At 40.2% G+C, this 15,706-nt stretch overlaps 1 protein-coding gene across 2 annotated transcripts in view; it reads left to right on the top strand.

The window, feature by feature from the left end:
* cadm2a (cell adhesion molecule 2a) overlaps nucleotides 1-15,706 on the top strand; it is a 179,616-nt gene that overhangs the window by 146,630 nt on the left and 17,280 nt on the right. Inside the window, exons 5-9 of one of the 2 annotated variants that reach the window (XM_026371634.1) lie at nucleotides 119-256; nucleotides 10,182-10,343; nucleotides 10,880-10,970; nucleotides 11,077-11,255; nucleotides 14,468-14,581. In XM_026371634.1, coding sequence (XP_026227419.1) covers nucleotides 119-256; nucleotides 10,182-10,343; nucleotides 10,880-10,970; nucleotides 11,077-11,255; nucleotides 14,468-14,581 — 684 coding nt within the window. The remainder of the gene's footprint in view (nucleotides 1-118; nucleotides 257-10,181; nucleotides 10,344-10,879; nucleotides 10,971-11,076; nucleotides 11,256-14,467; nucleotides 14,582-15,706) is intronic. The other variant, XM_026371635.1, reaches the window with a different exon arrangement.

Here is a 15,706-nt window from a genome sequence, read left to right as displayed (position 1 = left end):
GCAGGAGGGCGAGCTGGAGGAGAGCCGTCAATAAGGCATAATTATATTGCCGTTGCATAATGACACACCGCTGCGTGTGAAATAGTTCCATTGCTGTGATTTCCGTTCCTTTCTACAGGTGTACCGGAGAAGCCAGAGATCGATGGCCTGACAAAGCCTGCCAAGGAGGGAGACCACATCACCCTGACCTGCATGACCCAGGGCAGCAAGCCTGCCGCTGACCTGCGCTGGTTCAGGAATGAAAAGGAGGTCAAAGGTAAGTAAAATCTGGATTTGCATTTAGATCTGTGGGAGACACAGAGCAGAGTACTACAGTATGTCAGGAGTTAAAATACTTCTCTATTTGCAGAAAATAAAGTTGATCAGTGGTTTGTTTGTTTTTTGCGTTAAAAAGTTATACACCTTTCATCACTTAGGCTCTGCTATTTCGAAGTATGATTAATCTACACGTAGGAATGTACTAAATATTTCTCACAGTAAAGCAACTCAGTTACTTAGTTTGAAAAATAGAAACCATAAATCAAGCTGTGTCATTGCCATGTTGTTACAGTAATAACTATTTACTGATATTTCTAAATTTGATAGCCACCCCCATCTCTGCTGTGTGGTCAAATAGAAATTCAATAGTAGTGGGTGTTGTATTTCAGAATGATCCCCTCACATCCAAATGAAGCTGGGTGTGTAAACAGTGTTTTGTTTTTGTTAATTAATTTTATGAAGAAGTTGTTTCTAGTAGAGCAGATTCAGTGTGTGTCCTCTGGCCTGAGACTTATGCATTAACCTGTTATGAGAAGGCTGTTCTAAATCATACTGACTGGATTACACACCTTGTTTATACCCTGCTCCTGCTCTGTTCTGCTCAATCAACCATCCGCTTTGTAATTGTTTGAAAGGGAGGAATGAGGGAGGATACCGGAGAAAAGACAGCCAGGGACACGAAATGACAAAATTAGGTTTCTGAGAAAGAGAGAAACAGATGCGGTTCTGTATCAAATAAAATGCACAACCCACTGGGACAGACTGTCAAAGATCATCAGCACAGTTGCAGAACTTATACGAGCTCCTGTGTTGTTTCACAAAGCAGATTAAAGGCAAATAACGAAATGCAAATCACCCTTTTGTAATTTAAATTAATGCAAGTGTAAGCAAAGAGAAGGGATTGAAAATCGCAGGTTTTTTTTTTTTTTTAAACTGGCAAAAAAAAAAAAAACAAAGCAAATGGTTGGAAAGACACTGTCAAGATCGCAAAATCTTTGTTTAACCCAACAGATCACTGAAACTCTGTAATGAGAATAACGAGCAGCCAGGTGTTGCACATCCTAAATGGCCAATTAAATGAAGCAAACTTCGCTTTATGAAAAGCATTTAGGATGCATAATACACGCACGCTTCAGAGTTCATTTCCCTGCTTAAACAAAGGATTAATAAACCACAAAAATCATTTTTGCCAAGGCATGCATGATTTTTGCATATTAATACTTTTCTTTCTGCAGTTTTTTTGGCTTCTCCAGTAGCTCTGAATAGTCTCTCCATCTGGTGCCCATTTATTCCCTTTCTTAAATGAATGTACAATGCAATATTTTATATGAAATGAAGCATGCTCATTAACATTGACTGCACATCATTCATTAAACTGACATAAAGCACTCTCTGTAACCATTATCACAGTTTTATGTCATGTATACTATAATCTGAGGAATCTTTGGCTTATTAACTTACATGTGTGTGAGTGAATCTCCATATACATTCCCTCCTTCTGTCCTTCTGAGATACATAGAGTATATAGAAAGAGAATATACACTAATTAGCACAGTGAGTATTTTCCTTACAGGCCTATTGTGTCTCTGTGGGTGATTATCGTGTCTCCCGGTGGCCCACTACTGAGAGAAAAGCTCCCTGAAAGGCAAATGGAAACTTAGCCAGGACATAGTGTGCTATTAATTTACCACAGAAAGTTAACAGGTAGTCAGAGCTATCATTGGCGGCTTGAAGTGGAGATGGTCTCAGAGGATCTGCTTTCTCATTAAGGTCAGATGCTATAAATCTCTCCTCAACTTGGCACACTGCAGTCTTTAATGTGGGCCTTGTACAATTCTATATCAGTATTATTCACCGTGAAAGAGTTGTACTTCAGTTTTCCACAATTAGTGAGTGCAGGTTCCGCCTTATGTGTACATGTACTGTATTCTGTACTACATACTGGATTTCATTATTTCAACAGATATATATTGGGGAAACTAATAATGTAGGCAGATGTTTATATTGATTTGTGTAAGGGAAGGAAAAACACCTGTATTATGCAGTCATTTTCTCCTTGTAACAGAACTCTTGGTAACATTGTCCCAGAGCAGAAAGTAGAACCTTCAGACTTTATTCAAATGTCAGATTAGGAGATCCTTGTCTGATCTGCTATTGCACAAGTCAAGAATTTCGATCGAAGGTGATGTTTCGGCCCTCACTGAATTCACTGAAAAGCTGTCTCAGCCTGTGTCATTACACCCTTTCTACCCGAACTTAAGCCCAGACAGCTCCGGCTGCTATCTCACATTAAGGTTTCCCAGGCTCCAGATTAGCAAACAGATAAGTCCAAATCAATGCTGGTTTTCCACACAGGTTTAAGCAGATATCATGGCGATCTTTTCATTTAATTACTTGTGGCTGGGAGATGATGTCGAATCCATGTCATCATGTTTATTCAGACTTCCTGAAACATAATCAAATTCTCAGATCAAATCAGATTTTCTAACACCCCCGAAAGTTAGCTCTAATCAAACCAAATCCATAAACATCTCTAAGTACACGTTTCCATCGCTGGCGGACTAGACTCATCATGAATACCTTTGTGTTATAGCCACAGGAGTACAATATTAAAGTTTATATGAATAATAAAAAGCCTGTTGGTTTCAAAAATGAAAGAAAACATTGATCTCTTGATTAATACCCGTCTATCCTGAGAAGTAGGTGTCTGTTTTTAATTAGCAGTTCGCTCAGTGTGATGCATTTGTCAGACATATTCAGGACATGTTTGGTTCAAATAAAAAGTCTGTTCTCAAGCTTATGATTGACACATACACGTTTGCACATTTTGTTCTGCTTTGACACACCATAAATGCATTTCTGCCACTAATTGGCTGACTTCTTATAGTAATAAGAAGGTGTGAATTATTATATGGATACAGTCTGTCTGACTTGTTATAAATGACACTGGTAGAGAGTTTGTCTGGAGATGTATGTGTAACTGTGTCTTGCATTTTGATGGGGGAAAACTCAAAGGAAACTCTGGCAAGTCACTCCCTGGCACTGTGGTTTCCTTTCCACATTTAAAATGGACTAAATAAATAAACATGAAACCTAGCAAACACAAAAGGGCAACACATGTTAATACACAGTGCACGGCAGCGCCCTTGAAGTGTTCATCACCCGAAAGGTTCAGGGTGTGTTCAGTGTGAAAAGCCATCTGATTGTGGGCGACCATGCCGGGAAAAAATGACAATTGTGACATATTGGTGTGGGATCTGGGGGTATGGAGAAGATTATATTACCAGCAGAGCCACTGGAGTAGTCCATCACCCATTCGCATGCAGTTAACGGACACCCTATGCTAAATGTGTGTGTGTGTGTGTGTATCAGCGTATATGTGTGCACGAGCAAAACAGACAGATGGAGCAGACAGCCTGCATGTAAGGACATAAGCTTGTGTGTGTGGAACGGAATCCAATATTCTTATTTCTCAGTCTCTTTGTCCCTCAGATCCCCTCAGTCCCCACCCAGTAATGATATATTTCTATCTCAGTTACACACCGTAACCCAGAGAGACCTCTGCCAATATCACCGCATGTAGCACTTGTTTACACACCACTGAACCAGAGGGAGCTGTGTGGAGACCAAGCAAGGCAGGGATGAAATGAATATTTATTTCAAATAAGGGTGGGGATGTTCTCTATCGTACTAGTATTATCATACTCTCTGACCTAAACTGTAGAGGTTATTGCTTCATCATGTTATGCGATAGCTCAATTCCAAGGGGGCTTAAGGAAAAAAACACAGAGATTTGATTCAAATTCGCTTGCGGTCATATCCTTATTCTATTGTCAAACTTGTTGGTCAAGGACAAGGAACTATTACTGCAGACACACAGTACCGTGCACTGCTTTAGGTCATGTGTAGACTTTTCAATATGCTATCACTCAAGTCTGCGCAGCGACTGAACAACCTTTTTGAATAGTGCTCCCTGTTTTTTTCATTTAAGGGTAATTGTGCTTGAGGACAGACTAAGGTGGCCATCATTATTCTAAGGTTGGCTCTGGAAAGAGCTGTTGAGGCAAAGGAAGAAGGCGATAGGAGCTTAGTTCAGAGAGGATCATGTTGAAAGTTGATGAGACTGCTTGTGACATTGTGAAGACTCAAAGAAGAATTAAGTTGAGGAATTGAACAAAGTTTTCTAGTTGAAAAAAAAACATTTTCAGTCAATTCAGCAAGTGTTAGACAACCTTACACGCTACTTAAAAAGTCTGTGTTGGGACTACATTTATGCTCTCCAGCTCCCTGGGGTGGAGTGGATCAATGACCATTAAAGATGTAATTTCAAGATGGCTCCTGCGAGTCACAATGGCATGAATAAAACATGTCCAAGTCTCACACACACACACACACACACACACACACACACACACACACATACACACACTCACACTCACTCTCACCTTCACTATGTATGCATAGCACAAACATAAAAGTATGCACATACACACATGTAAGCACATGCCTGAAATGCGATCTGTGGTCATCAGTTGGATTGGTATATTAATTAGCACCACCGAGGCAACGGGCTCAGATGACACACATCTCTCTGGTTACCTGTTTTTATGCGTACATCTCTTCCCAGAGTTAAGTCTCTCCGTTCTTCTGTCACTCTTCAATCACACAATGTCTACAGTGAAGAGCAGAACTATCCCAAGTATGAATATCACATGTGCTTCCTCTACTTTCTCTCCTCTTTTTTTTTTTTTGGGGCTTTGGCAGCATAGGAGTGTGTGATCAGGTTAACAGAGTTAGACTTGAGCACTGTGGTGGTGAAAAAAGGGGAGATCAGACTGCTGCACCCTCTGTCTATGCCCATTAAGAGCAGCATTCTGGAGGTAGAGCACCTGTCCGGTTGTAAATGCCAAGGTTCTGAGACCAACCAGACCTCTTCTTTTAGAGTGGGAAGCTGTCATTGTGAATCCACAGTAGACCCTTCTTAGCTGTGAACGCTCGCTGCAAAGGACATATCACACGTGTCTGCCAAACACAGAAAAAAAAACACAGAAAAGTGCTCCCTGGTCATCGTCTCCTGACGGATATTCACAGAGTCAAGCTGGTGAGACAGGTAAGACGGGAGGATGCCAACAGGCTGCCTACAGGCCCAGCTCCCTGAACACTGCACTGTAGCCAGAAAAAGTGAGAAGATGGCAGAGGGCACAATATATCTTATCAGCATCGCACTGGAGCTGCAGGCAACCTTCTTCCTGTTTGCATTGGGAATTGTATAGTATTTAAATGAGTGCTTTTGTTTTACTGTATATTTTGATTATCCACACATTCACCCACAGAAAAATGTTTATTGTTCTCGCTCGAGCAAATTGTTTTTAAACCGCAGATGGGATACAGTTCAGGAAATGTTGAGTCAACCCTCGAACCCCCGCCTCCAGGATTAGTCAGCTCTGCCTCTGTTGTTGATGATTAGTCCTGCTCTGTCTCTGTCCCCCCCCCCCCCTTCCTTTATTTGGTTGTCCCTCTCTCCTGTGAAAATGTCATTAAGGGGTCAGATTCTCACATTTTTACGCCTGTCATTTCCATTTCTAATCCTCTAAGGCTCTGTCTTGGCTCACAGCAATGATGCAGAGCTCTGAGCAGCCACCCACTGCACAGTGTGCTGCAGTCACAGGCAGAAACTGCCAGGCTTTTTGTTAAGGAGAGGGAGCACAGGTGAAAGCGGCAGGATGGTGTCTGTTTTCTTATGTGGAAAAAACATAAGTGGTTTAAAATGCCCATGATGATAGAGGACTTTTTTTGTACAGGCTGAACACGTAATTATGTGCATAAGAACATTTTTATATTTATACGCTGGTAAATCTGCACCCGTGAGCTCACTGCTGTTTGACCATTTAAAATAAGCCCTTGGACTTATTATGAGCTAATTAAAAACACAAAATAAAATTTGTTGTTCCTACAATAGTTTGTCCTTCCCTGCCAGTGCCAACTGCCAAGACTTATGAATGCAACAGAGAATAGCCGTGGCAAGCTTTTACACTACAGTACATTCTCTGGCACTTTTATTTTGTAGCTACACTCCCAAACACCCCCAAATCATTCCAAAAACCATTTCACTTTACTTTTAAAAACACATTCTCCCAACAAAAATGTCAATTTCTAACAATGAGTAGACTGATAAGAATCTGTGCAAGAGATATAATAACAGTATAATGTGAGAGGGCAGGTTTAGACAATACACAAGGGCTTGCTGCAGGCTGTATTTAAAATTTATACACTCTAATACCGCATCTATTATGACAGGCCCAGCAGCTTAAAGAAGATGCATTTTAAGTTTGTTTGCCAGCTAAAACGAAATTAAATGAAATCACACACAGCAAATTCAAGCATTTTTTGGTTACTTTAAAAAAGCAATGCGATTCAACTCTGATTATGTGCGTATGAATGTGTGCTACACACTAATGTGACCTCTATCCTGAAGTAGCTGAATAATTCACTTGCAATATTTTATGGCATTTATTTCAGCGTTTTATCCTAAATTACATTTAAGGGCTGCAACAGAAAATACCACTCGATTTGAGATGTGTTTCACAACAAAATGTGCAGATTTGAAATGAGTACAGATCAAAACACTGCAGAATTCTTCATATTCATCCTCAAAGAAGTCACTAAAAGAACTGCTGAACTGCTGTGTGTGTGTGTGTGTGTGTGTGTGTGTGTGTGTGTGTGTGTGTGTGTGTGGCCATGCACACATGCATATACAGCATGTGCAGGATGAGATTGGCCAAATGAGTTTTTTGATTGACAAGCTTGAGCTTTAATGGCAGCTTGATGTCAGCTGCTCTTTTCAGCTGTGCCTAAAATGTGATAAGATATTTATAGACCAATTTTACCTATTCTCACCCGCACACATGCACACACAGTCTTGTGCAAACATACACACACACAACAGTGCAGAAGCCAACAGTGTGAATGCAAACACACACTTTAATGATGAAGTACTACTTGCCATTAAACAACTGTCACTATGTTCTCAGATGGACGTTAGAAGACTTTAGATCAAATAATGATAAGAATGAACTTTGTAGTGCTCTTCTGCTAAATCACACTGAGGCAATCAGAGTCCATTCAAATCACCAAGGAACAAGAATCTAAATGGGGTTGGACACTTAAATCAAACAGCAAAATTATTGAAAAGGTGCATTTCTTGATCTCTCCTGGAGCTTATGAGATATAAACATTGTGAACTAACTTTGAGAAGTAATCTTTAGTTATAGAAAAGTTTAAGAACAGACAGAACATAAGATTAGTTGCTACAAGAGCACTGTTGAGTGCCTATCGCATTGGTGGACTTGATTCTGGTCTTCAGCAGCATATATGCACAAACTGTGCAATGTCTAAGCGTCCAGCACAAAGAATAGGATGTTAAGAGAAGGTTTGCTGAAGCCTATTGTGATATTACAGATGCAGTTTTTTCGCTCTCTCTCCAATGCTCCACTCTTTTTCCATTCTCTGTCTTGTGCAATTTCCCTCTATGTGAAGAAAAACAGCCATGTTCCCATGTTGTTACTGTACCAACACGGCAGACCTGTCACTCTCTCATCTCGAGGGGAGGCGGCCTCATCGCCTCAGATGGGGGAAGTGACTGAGCAGAAGAGTTGATTGGCAGAATGGAAAGAGAGAGGAGACAGTGGGGTGGGATGCTTAGAAAGTTTAGATGAGCGCAGAGGAGAAAAGGATACGGAGCGTAAACAGTCTCTTTAGGACGTACAAACAAAGGCATCCAGCATGATAAAGTGACTGCAAGTACTGTACATACACTGATGTCTCTTTGAATTAGCTATGAGAACACAGAAAAACAGATTTTACAAAGCAGAGCAACATCTGAATCCACAGATAAGTCTGGACAGCTGAATCAAATATAGTGGGTATTTATTTTCTCCTTTGAAAAAACAAAACTTGTAGGAGTGTGGAGGAACAGGCTGGATTGTTTTTTTAAACGCTTGCTGCTGGCATGAAGTGAGCAGACCAACTACCCCCAAAAGACTGGTTGAACAGTTGAACAGATGTGTTTCAGAAGAAGAGAAAAAAAAAAACAAACACCTGTTTCGAGGTACTATACAGCAAATTAAGTTGTAAAACAGCCAAGAGGTAATATCCAATCTATCAGTGAGGAGTTATGCAAGGTATGAGTGAGTTTATTGCTGTAGAACATTGATGTCATATGCGTAGGCTGAAACTTCATCAGGAATTGGCAAACATTGGCGAATGTCATCTGCTATTGGCTAATCTAGGGCCTACATCAGTGGGGAGGCAAATGAAGCAGAAATTGGAACGATGTGATCAAGGAGTATGCCAAATTTCAGGACATCAAGTAGATAATTAGAGCAAGCTTTGGAGGACTTCACGTCTTTCCAGTGGCTGTGCTGTTCGCGGACATAGGCAGGTGGATCAGCTGTTTGGGTTTGATTACCAGGCAGGTGTGGCGAGGATACCTCTGAGAACTAATTGTACAGATGGAGAGGACAGTGCATAATGACACTACTGCTAATGTTACAGCGCTCTCTCCGTCTTTTCTAGATGCTCCACGTGTTTGCCAAATGTTTGATTGGCCCTTGTAACATTTTTGTCCCTGCAAGGCCAGAAATGATTGTGAGGTGGTAAGATTGGAAGGGGACGTACAAGTGAAGTGCATGAAAGTGGTGCAATTTAAACATTGTGTGGGAGTGAAGCCTAGGAAGCTTCAGGCAGAGATTGCAGGTGAAGTCAGAGGTGGTTAAAAAGGTCCACGGTGAAAATACAAACATTACATTCAAATAGTCCCAATGAAGGTGAGCAAGATGGGTTTTCTTAGAAGTAACAAAGCAGCACCCTGGGAAATGTGTGATAAGAGTCTGTGCTGAGGTACACAGATCACCAGAGGTACAAAGCATTCATAGTGTTAGAGACAAGAGCTAAAGATGGAACAACAGTGTCATGAGATGGTTGTAGTTCTCTGGAAATGTTTTTACGTGATGCATTCATGGTTGTGATTTGAAAATCAACTGGGTTCTTGCTGAGCATTTTAAGAGTATGATGTTGTAACTAGGAACTGTACACAAAAGGAAATACATCACACTTGTACATCATGTAGAACAAGCACCAACCATCTGGAGGCTAAACACATCCACTCTATATAAAGTAGCTTGGTGATTTTCTTACTCTAGTGGCTCCATTAGAAGAAGTAAAATATTTCTTTCATTACTTCAGCACTTTCTCACTGGTTGGGTTTTTAAACTCAGCTTAGCTTCACACATTGCATTTGCCGAATGGGGGCTATGATTGTGTTCACTATGTTGAAGATACTATAAATACTGTATAATCAGTGTCAGTAGAGCAGTAAAATTAATAAAACTAAAGCCATTTAGGTGATTATTGTGTTGCATTATTGTGGTATAGTGGGTAACACTGTTGCCTCATAGCTAGAAGGACCTAGGTTTGAATCCACTGGCCTATTTGGTGCATTTCTCTGTGGAGTTTGCATCTTTTCCAGGTGCTCCCTCAAAAGACATGCTGTTAGATTAGGTGTTGGACTAGGGTTAGAGGATTAGGGGTTAAGGTTAATTTGGTACTCTAAATTGTCCATAGGTGTGAATTTCAGTGTGTAGGATTGCCTCCGTCTATATGTCAGCTCTTTGATAGACTGGCAACCTGTCCAAGGTGTACTCTGCCGCTCACCTGATGACAGCTGGGATTGGCTACAGCAGCCTTGCCACCCTTAAGAGGGCAGCTGAGATAATGGATGGGCGGATGGATTACAGGCCCTTGTCTATATGGGTAGACAACCTTGATGGATTGTGCAAACTACTGAGCATCATGTTGACATGTAGCCAACACACCTTGCGAGATAAATGTGCTGCATCGCTGATTGTGTGTAACTCTCTCCAAAGGTGCTAAAGAGGTGAATGCAAGTGGGAAGACATTTACAGTTCGGAGCTCTCTGCAGCTGCATGTGGACCGAAATGATGATGGAGTGGCCTACACCTGCAGAGTGGACCATGTGGCACTCGCACAAGCACCACAGCAGGCCACTGAAGTACTGGAGGTCCATTGTGAGTACACACACGTAGAAGAGTTCATATGGACGTACTATAAGAAAAAAGGAAAATACATGAAAGCTGAAGTACTTAAATATGCTTTGAAGCTTTTATGGCTAAAGAATCCTGTTAGCTGCTATTCGGCTCAATATGACCTACATTTATAGCAGAGTTTATAATTATGTTATTTCAGAGTTAAAGTATTTCTAGTATTTTCATTTTTACACTTTTATTTACATGCGCCTCATCAACAACACAAAGCTGGTCTAAGCAAAATTCTAATAATTAATTATCTGTGAAAATCTCTATAGACTGGCTTGATAATATTATAACAATCATATATCACAAAGTTCTCTTTTATATTATTTTTCTCTGTCAATCACAGTGACAGACTAAAATATATTTATATATATTATATAATAATACTTTAAAGAAGTATAGACACCCGCTAAATAAAACATCACACTCAAATCCTGCAGGCCTATGGTTTTTACCGTTAAACCATGATAACCGTGGCACAATTCTCTCAATATTCTCTCTATCTGTCCTAGATGCTCCTCATGTGGAGATCATCCACTCTCTTGCAGTTCCTCAGGAGGGTCAGTACCTAAAGCTGGAGTGTGTGTCCAAAGGAAACCCTTCGTAAGTCATTCAAATTCTGCATCACCTGATATCAGCCTTTTATATAATGCTTCAGAGGGGTAAATGTAACACGCCTTGATTCTTTTTCACATCCTCTTACCTCCAGGCCAGATCCTGTGATGTGGACAAAGGATGGGGGTGAACTTCCTGACCTAGACAGAATGATTGTAGAGGGGAGGGAGCTCACCTTTACTTCACTCAACAAGACTGATAATGGCACCTACCGCTGTGAAGCCACCAACCACCTAGGGACCAGCAGTGCTGAATATGTACTCTATGTCTATGGTGAGTTCAGAAGAAAGGCTGATATGTGGACTATTGTGTTTCACGTGATCACATCCAAAAGTTCAAGTAAAACAGAGAGGACTCTCCATCAGCTATTTGTCAGCACTGATGCATAAAGGGCCTGTAAAACAGGACTCCAATAATGCCACATATAAATAGTGGAACGCATGACCCTCACAGGCACAAGCACCAAACTCCATTGCAAAACTAGGATTATAATACTTCCTCATCTGCATACTTTATCACTGCTAAGAGTGATTAGTGGTACCATCTCTCACAGGGAGAATAAGGGCCTCAGGTGACACAAATGCCACCAACGCCTTTTCTTAAATAAACCTACGTCCCAGATCCTCCCCACACACAAACACACACACACACACACACACACAGAGAAAGCGAGAGGGAGAAATGTGTGAGGGAGGCAGAATTTAGTGCTGCGTTGTCAGGAATATCACCAGGACGGATAAGTAATTCCTAGTAACGCCAGAGGAGGTGGAGGATAAAGGGACTCAGTGTCAGGAAAAACAGATAACTCTTCCTCTCCTTCGTTTCTCCACTGCCATTTGTCTCTTAGCATTAAGTAATAATGCTTAAAAAAGAGCAGAGCAGTTACACATCTCTTTTTTCCCCCTGTTTTAGGAACTTTTTTTTTGCCAGAAAGACCACACAACTGGAGGGAAATAAGAATTTCCCTGAGTCAATCAATAAAATATTACATTATTATTACTACATGCACCTTGGGGGCTTTCATTTTCTGTCTTATTTAAAAGCAGATTTAATCTAATGAAAAACTTGAGAGAATCCACCTCTTAGGTGTTGCCAGCTATGCTTTGCTAGAGATAGAGTGAAGGATGTGGCCGAGGTTACAATCAGAAGTTCTTTTTGCTGGACTTGGGCTACACTAATATATGAAAACCTCTAGATTCAGTAATGTAAAGATAATTCAAATGGTATAAATAACATAACTAGTATAAAAGGTTCATATTTACACATTGGCTGAAATGGACATAGAGTTCAACTGAGTGCAAACACTCTGCACAGATGCTCATGGATGACTGATACTTGCTACAGTACAGCATGACTACTGAAAATATAATATAACCTTGCACGGAGCCATGTGCATGTGCTGTCCACGTCTTTAAAGGCGGAGGTTTGTATGCTCTCCAAGGTGGACAGTTAATTACAAAACAAAGATACTCTCAGAGGGTCTTTGACTTTGGCAAACTCATTGCACCGATGACAACATGGACAGTCAAGCGCATTAGTAGATTCACATATCAAAATAAGCCTGTAAATGTCATATGAATGTCATTTTTAAATGAATGTATTTTAATGGCATGATTAGAATTTGAATAATCTTTTGATTATTGGATTTTTTGATCTTTATAATTACTAACACTATCACACTATGATTTTATCCCACATTGCTACTATAACAAGGCTAACCTAAATACTTATTAAAGATGTAGTGTTTGATGGCCAATCTATTGCAAATGTAATAATACCAACATTTACAGTTCTATTGCTAACAGATTTAGGTAAAACACAGAATTTACATAATAGTTATTTGCATTCTTAGCCAACAAACTAGGTCAACACTATGAATAGTAGGCCCTGTGCAGTTCACAAGCAGAATTCTCCATGTTAGTTAAATTACCACAGCACACAGCAGTACATTGATTAGAGCACTTCAACTTTCATAATTCAATGGTCCGTTTAAATAGGTCCCTTTATTACTTAAACCTTGAAAGTTTTATCACACGCTGTATTAGTGAGCTTTTGCACCTATTCGGTCTCACATTAACCCCTTGCCTAATTGCCAGTGCACAATTTGGGAAGGTTTAATTTGTGTGTTTCTCCCTCACGCCATAGTTTGTGGGTGCACCTAACAATTTCTTCAAATGCCAACTATAACAGCAAGAACAACCAATGTAATGACAGTGATGTTATTAAACTGACAAATTCTACACCACAAAAAAAGGTAATTGGGTATGGGTAGGTCAAAGAGTCCTATCCAGATTCATTACTTGTTCTTTTAGAAATGGCACACGGTCTGTTTCTACCCTTCATTAGTGATTAACACACCTTTTAGCCTTTCACAATTGCCACCATAATTCTTGGAAAATATCCTTTTAATGGTTCCCCTCCAAAGAGGAGACATTTTCTCTCTTCCCTTTTTTCCTGAAGACATGCACTTAGCTGCTTAGTGATTCACACTAAGGCTGAAATGTCAGTGAGACACACAGGACAGTTGGCCCTGAGAAACGAGTACCACAGCCAATTAAAAGCCTCTAGCTCACTAGAAAAAGCAGCGTGACATAAACATAAGAACCAAGGTGGTAGTGTAACCTCATTAACTTTGTCAAGCTATGTTTCGGTCCCACTTTTCCCGTCACTTTAACGTGTGACAGTAAGAAACCACACCTGGGATGAAGCCCCTTTACAGTTACTGCAGTGAGAAGTAAAAAACACATCATGGCAATGATGACTCAACTACCTTTTACTGAAATCACCCGTGCAAACATGGATAACTGGCACAGATCATTTTTCAAATACCTTTCATCATTTAGTGTTATCTACTGTAACTATCTAGTCTATAATACATTCAGTTGTTCTCAGTCCAGGTCTACATAACGTGAAGATGTCATTTTGCAGCATTTTCCTCCCATTACATTTTAACTACATATTGCATTACTCATGTTCTATTTGCATTTGTTTATTTGCATATGCTAATCAAATCTTGTGCTAATTAAACATGTCTACATTCCTTCATGTATGCCTCAAACATAGTTAATAACAGCCAATCAGATCAGAGGGTTTAACTTGATAAATCCTCTCCAGTTTTGAAGTGGTAGAGGTTTTTTTATAGTTCATAAACTATCAGTGATCCTCAAAATGCCTCCTTGCTAAATTAATGAGAAAACCTTGTTGACATTAAAAAGGATAAGCAATGCTTGAATTAATATATGTTTTTAGGGCATCAATTTGCATCAAGAGTAATTCATTATTTCACTTTAGCGCATGTTTTCAACCTTCTTATGTTTAGTCTTTGAATTGTGTCTTAATTGTGCCCTTTTTCGTTTCCCATTACCATGTCATAATTTTTCTCAGACAAGTTTGTGTTGAAAGTATCTAACTGCCCCACTGTGAATTCATTTCTTTTATTTTTATTTTTGTTCTTTATATATGTGTCTGTTTGTCCCCTCCACCAGACGTCCCCACCACCCTGCCTCCATCCACCACTCCCCCCTTACATCCCATCCCTCCAGATCCTACTGCTTTATTAGGCACCCAAGTGTCAGACCCCACAGTCACTGGCAACAGAGGTACAGTACCACCCCACACGTGTCCATATCTCCCTCACTATGTTCCTTTTTATTCCCACTTCCCTCTTACTTTCGTGTCTCCTCTGTCCTGTTGCTTCTTTCAGCTACTTCACTGCCTCAAGAATCTGCGAACATTATTTAATATCAAACTGGGACTTCTGATATTGCAATTTGTTCGCTTTTTTTCTATTCTTCTTTGTATCCCTTTAGGATTATAAGCATAAAATGGATGTCATTTGCTTATGTTGTGTTGACATTAATCAGATTTGTCTCTCGAACACACACTCCAGGTCATTGTATTCAAAAAGAGCTGTTCAAATTCTACATCCACTGTCCCCTTGGGATTTCAAAGACTTCAGTACTTCTGTGCCCCGAAACCTCAAAGAAGCAAATGTCATGTCCTGAACTGAAAATGTCTGGCCACTGGAGATGTCTCACCGTGTGATAAATCTTAGAGAATTCTAAATTCAAAAGTAGTTTTTCCGAGTCACCCCAGTAGCCACCATGTAGACATTTTTCTGCTAACGCTGCATACTTTGTGTTTTTAAAGAATCAATCTCTAAAGAGCATGGCTGTTGTTGTCCTATTAGCATTAGACCTCTAAAATATGAATAATGGAATGACATATATAATAAGGCTGGAAAAGAAATGTTGTGGAGGCAGAAAATGCTGAGGTCATCCCAAATTCCTGCAGAGGTTGACAACATGAAGAGGGTTATACTTATGGATGTAAACTTTAAAATCATTGATACGTAGTGTAAATTTAGATGCCGTATCCATCCTGCACCATTATGCCATCCATGCAAAGCATCTTTGTCCAATAATATTTAGAATGTGTTACAGAGTACAGGACATCTTGTCCTCATAAACCCTACATTGTTGTTGTAGTATTACGGTGTGCTACCAAGCTGCTGGCAGGCAAAGGTGGAGGTCTTGGTATGTCAACACTGTACAGCTTCTTGGAGCTATTGTAGGACATGATTTGATACCAGCTGCATTTAATATCTGCTACATTCGAGGCATGATGTTTGAGTGGCCACTGTGTAGGCAGCAGCTCCACGCAGAAGGTCACTCAGACCTGCTATGGCAACAACCCAAGAACTGTAAAGATGTTTTCAGCAGGGA

Source organism: Anabas testudineus, chromosome 14 (assembly GCF_900324465.2).
Source record: "Anabas testudineus chromosome 14, fAnaTes1.2, whole genome shotgun sequence".
Lineage (NCBI taxonomy): Eukaryota > Metazoa > Chordata > Actinopteri > Anabantiformes > Anabantidae > Anabas > Anabas testudineus.
This window is presented reverse-complemented; position numbering and strand designations above follow the sequence as displayed.